Genomic DNA, 5521 nt, shown 5'->3' with positions numbered 1-5521 from the left:
TACATCTACGTGCACTTCCTCACAAAAAGGGGTGAATAAACCCTGAATACCCACATGAATATGGTTTACGCTGCAACAGTGAAGATGCTTAGAAGAAAACACAGCAAAGAGTATCCCAGCTTTGAGTACAGCTGCTGATAACTAACAAATCAGACTGCAGCCACCAGAGTCTCCACTGTACACGGACTTCTCCTTTTGTCAATGGAGCTTGATGCATGATAGCTGCTGAAATATATCTTCAGTGGCCGCTGGTGTGTCTGTCGCAAATTTCCAAACTGACAAAATGAAGCGGAATGGCAACCAAAACAAACGTCAGACAGTCTCTGCTCGACAACAACACTGTCTAAATATTTAATTATATATCTGGCATAGCGCTGGCGGCTAACTTGAAGCTTTAACTGTTTCTAACCCATGAGTGTGTGTGTGGGCTGTGACTCGCCGTCGGTCAATATGCTTAAATATTCAAACAGTAAACCGCCGCATCGCATGAACACAATACTTTTGGAGCTCTTTCAGAGCTCAGGTTTACATCACATTTGGTCACTGCCACGCGTGACTGATGGACTGAAGTTCTACCTGGATGACATAAGCATATGAGGGAGAGGCATATACTTTCCCAACTTAATTGAAATTGAGTTGGATCACACAGAGCTGACGGCTCGCAGAGTTTTCTGCTTGTTTGTTGCCCAAGGGCAAGGTCGAAAAATTACTAAATGAAGACTGATTACCATATAATCAATTTATTAAACATAAGTAGATACGCTATCAGGTGTGGGTTCACATATCTTAATCTAAAGGCTTCCCCAATTTAATGGAAATGTCGGGACATTGCATCAGCATTGACTCTGTATTGATATTGCCACAAACAAAAAGAGAAGCGGAAAATAGAGAGCGAGAGCCGGTTGGAAGCTTTCATATCCGAAGGTTCTCAGTGCAAAGAGGGAACAACCTGTTAATCAGTGAGCTTCACAGCCCGACGCTTCAAACACCCTCACAATCGCCGATCCCTTTTACTGTTAAAGCTGAAATTCGGCAACGTCGCTGTGCGCTACCTGCCCTAGGACGCTGGGCAGCGCTGCCACTCTCTCCCAACTTTGCATGCGGCTCTCTCTTGCATTTTGCTCTCTTTCTGCGACAGCCACCTGACGCCGCACAAGAGAGAGCGCTGCTCAGCTTCTGCCAAGCTAAGCTTCATAGTTACAAGCAGAGCACATGCGTGGGAATATTTATTTTCACGCTTCTGATCGCAGTTGAAGTACTGTGTGAAAGGGTAAAGCGAACGGAGACTGATAGTTATCTGTCCATTGAAACACAATGGAAATATAAAGAGAATAAAAGCTCGCACAAAGTTTCGGTAGGTACATATGTACTCCTCACAGAAGCGTATAAAGTGTCGCGTCGCGAAATTGCGATACGCAGTTCCTACTATTAAACGCAACTGAAAAAACCTTCCAATGGTTCTCGTGGAATTATGTTTGGCCGTTCTGGTCGTGGCTGCGCTAATATACAAGTGGTCTAAGGCCACACACAATGCGTTCGATGGGCGTGGCATTTACTTCGAGAAGCCATCGCCATTTTTTGGCAATCTGGGAGGATCGTTCTTAAACGGAACATCGTTGCAAAGGCAAATCAGCGAGTTCTACAACCGCACCAGAGAGCAGTAAGTGATTTGTCTGAGAAACTCCTATCCAGAGCTTAATGCAATACGAAAATATTTCTACACTTTTCAGCAAAGTTGTGGGCATATTCAGTTTGCGCACGCCCATGATCCAGCTGAATGATCCCGAAATGATCAAGAAGATCTGCGTCAAGGACTTTGATCACTTTCCCAACCACCAAGTCTTTGCCCAGAGTAACGAGCGTCTCATGAACGACATGCTGACTGTGATGAGAGATCAGCGCTGGAAGCACATGCGGAACACCCTGACCCCCGTCTTCACGGCAGCCAAAATGCGCAGCATGTTCGCCCTCATGGGAGACAGCTTTGGGGAGTGCCTTGACCATTTGTCGGGCCTATCGAAGGGTTCTCAGTCCGGAGAGGGCATCGAGCTGGACATGAAAGTGCTCTGCAACAAGTTATCCAACGATCTGATTGCCACCACAGCGTTCGGCCTGAAGGTGAACTCTTTTGAGACGCCCGACAATGAGTTCTACCAAATCGGTCAGGCCCTAAATATCTCGAAGGGATCGACCCTGCTCAGGTTATTGCTAGCCTCCCTTATGCCCAAAGTGTTTTCAGTAAGTAATTATTAAGATGACTCGTAGTCTATTGCCACTTATGGATATTTCCTTGTGTTTCAGTTCTTTAATATGAAGATCTTTGACGCCCAGAAAGTGGAATACTTTGTGCGCCTCGTGGTGGATGCCATGAAATATCGCGAGGAGCACAACATCAATCGTCCGGACATGATCCAGCTGCTGATGGAGTCCAAGAAGGAGAGTGAGGACAGCTGGACTGACGATGAGATCGTGGCCCAGTGCTTCATTTTCTTCTTTGCTGCCTTCGAGAACAATGCCAATCTGATCTGCACCACGTCCTTGGAGCTACTTGAGAACCCCGACATCCAGCAGCGCCTCTACGAGGAGGCCAAGGAGCTGCAGGAATCGCTGAAGGGCGGTCCCCTCACCTACGATGCTGTTCAGGGTATGAAGTACATGGACATGGTCATCTCCGAGTCGCTCCGCAAGTGGGCACTGGCCGCCGTCACAGATCGCCTGTGCTCAAAGGATTACACCCTAACCGATGATGATGGTACCAAGCTTTTCGATTTCAAAGTGGGTGATCGTGTGAGTGTTCCCATAGCCGGCCTCCACTGGGACAATCAGTACTTCCCCAATCCCCGAAAGTTCGATCCAGAGCGCTTCAGCGACGAACGCAAGGACGACATAGTTCCATATACATATTTGCCCTTTGGAGTGGGTCCCCGCAACTGCATTGGCAATCGTTATGCTCTGATGCAGGTCAAGGGAATATTTTACAACCTGCTGATCAGGTACAAGTTCGAAAGATCGCCCAAGACCGTCAAGGATCTGTGGGAAGAGGCACGCGGCTTCAATCTGGCGCCCGAGGCTGGCTACTGGATGCGCCTGGTGCCGCGCAAATAAATGTATTACAAATATTCGATAAGCGAAAAAATGAACAAAAATAAAATCGAAAGGTAACCAAAAATTACAAAACCAACTACAAAGATATTGACTGAAATAAAAAGAGATAGGAGGGGAAATAGAGAGCGAGAGCGAGAGCGAGCCAGCTGGAAGCTTTCCAATCAGAGCGTGCTCGCAGCTAAAAGCTTTGCCAAGTTCAAAACAAACAGTAAGAGAGCGAAAAAAAGCTTGATCTACTTTTGTTTACACAAATCGCCTCACAATTCTGATGCTCAGTTTGAAATAAAACGAGGAGAGTGGGGGAACCTCGCGATGGTTCTTCTGGAAATATGTTTGGCCATTCTGATCGGGGCTGTGCTAATATACAAGTGGTCCACAGCCACACACAATGCGTTCGATGGGCGTGGCATTTACTTTGAGAAGCCATCGCCCTTTTTTGGCAATATGGTGGCATCTTTTCTGGGTCGAAAGTCGTTTCCCAGGCAACTCAGCGAGTTCTACCAACGCACAAAGAAGCAGTAAGTGAATCTGATGTGGATATTGTTACACGAATTTATTGACATATTTAATTTGCAGCAAAATTGTTGGACTATTTAGTCTGCGCTCGGCCATGATCCAGCTGAACGATCCCGAAATTATCAAAAAGATCTGCATCAAGGACTTTGATCACTTTCCCAACCATCAGGCCTTTGCACAGAGTAACGAGCTACTCGTCAACGACATGCTGACTGTGATGAGAGATCAGCGCTGGAAGCACATGAGGAACACCCTGACCCCCGTCTTCACGGCAGCCAAAATGCGCAGCATGTTCGCCCTCATGGGAGACAGCTTTGGGGAGTGCCTCGATCACTTGTCGGGGCTATCCAAGGGCACTACAGCTGAAGTGGGTGTCGAGTTGGACATGAAAGTGCTCTGCAACAAGTTATCCAACGATCTCATAGCCACCACCGCTTTCGGACTGAAAGTCAACTCTTTTGAGACGCCCAACAATGAGTTCTACCAAATCGGCCAGTCTGTGACATTTGGCAGTGGATCGCAGCTCTTCAAGTTCATGCTGGCCACCCTCTTGCCCAAAGTTTTTCGTGTGAGTTAATCATAATCTGATTCCTAATCCAATAATGTTTATAGATAATTCTTTGTGTTGCAGTTCTTTAAACTAAAGATCTTTGACGCCCAGAAAGTGGAATACTTTGTGCGCCTCGTGGTGGATGCCATGAAATTAGCGCTCCTCGTGTTGTAGTTAGCAGGCCTGTACTAGGTCGACGACTACCTCAGGTTCTTCCTCTCACTCCTGTTGACCTGACTGCTACTCTAGCACCGGGTCACGAAGTAAAAGAAGAAACGACGGAAGCTCTTGTTACGGTTAGACTAGTGCACCACGTCCTTGGAGCTACTTGAGAATCCCGACATCCAGCAGCGTCTCTACGAAGAGGTGAAGGAAGTGCAGGAATCGCTGAAGGGTGGGCCACTCACCTACGATGCAGTGCAGAAGATGAAGTACATGGACATGGTCATCTCAGAGTCTCTTCGCAAGTGGACACTGGCAGTCGCCACAGATCGCCTCTGCTCCAAGGACTACACCCTAATCGATGACGATGGCACGAAGTTGTTTGAATTTAAAGTGGGTGATCAAGTTAGTGTTCCGATTAACGCTCTCCACTGGGACGAGGAGTATTTCCCCGAGCCCCTAAAGTTCGATCCGGAGCGTTTCAGCGATGAGAGGAAGCAGGACATTGTGCCTTATACCTATTTGCCTTTTGGTGTGGGGCCACGCAACTGCATTGGCAGTCGATATGCTCTGATGCAGGTCAAGGGCATATTTTACAACCTGCTGATCAGGTACAAGATCGAGAGATCGCCCAAGACCGTCAAGGATCTGTATGCACAGCAACGCGGCTTCACCATAGCCCCCAAGGGTGCCTTCTGGATGCGCCTGGTGCCCCGCCAATAAATTGATGACCAATCGCCGATAAACGATCAAATAAACTCTTTTATGTTTTTATATTTCCAAACACATTTGCTGCAAACTAGCGTTCTCTCTCTCTCTGTTGTTATTCTCTTCAGACAAATTGAGAGAGTCGCGCTATAAATAGAACACATCTCAATTGATCAATGCAAATACCCATTACTCGGACAGTGTTGGGGTGTGTCGGTTTCCTACTGCTCCTCTGCTTTGTTAGCCAGCTGCATTAGTCACCGAATAGTGGCTAATAATTGGTCTTCCTCTATCATTGAATGGTTGTAGATAACACTCAATGCGCCGCCACTGATGTACAAATTGTTGAGTGGATTGAACTCAGATTGCAATGGTCGAATTTTGTTCGTTTATAAATAATTACTTGTTTGCCGCTTAAGATAAGATTAGGTTGCCCAGAAAATGAATACTCCTCTGATCATATGATAGGTAATCGGTAGT

At 46.8% G+C, this 5521-nt stretch overlaps 1 protein-coding gene and 1 pseudogene across 1 annotated transcript; both read left to right on the top strand.

Annotated features, from left to right (window-relative positions):
- Window positions 1–1411: 1411 nt before the first annotated feature.
- LOC117578448 (cytochrome P450 9b2-like) lies at window positions 1412–3147 on the top strand. The gene is made up of 3 exons (XM_034263972.1): window positions 1412–1660; window positions 1731–2238; window positions 2302–3147. Exons 1-3 carry the CDS (start codon window positions 1455–1457, stop codon window positions 3103–3105), a joined length of 1518 nt encoding a protein of 505 aa, XP_034119863.1. The 5' UTR covers window positions 1412–1454; the 3' UTR covers window positions 3106–3147.
- A 239-nt stretch (window positions 3148–3386) lies between these two features.
- LOC117578450 lies at window positions 3387–5119 on the top strand (annotated as a pseudogene).
- Window positions 5120–5521: the final 402 nt, after the last annotated feature.

Source organism: Drosophila guanche, unplaced genomic scaffold (genome assembly GCF_900245975.1).
Source record: "Drosophila guanche unplaced genomic scaffold, DGUA_6, whole genome shotgun sequence".
Lineage (NCBI taxonomy): Eukaryota > Metazoa > Arthropoda > Insecta > Diptera > Drosophilidae > Drosophila > Drosophila guanche.
This window is presented reverse-complemented; position numbering and strand designations above follow the sequence as displayed.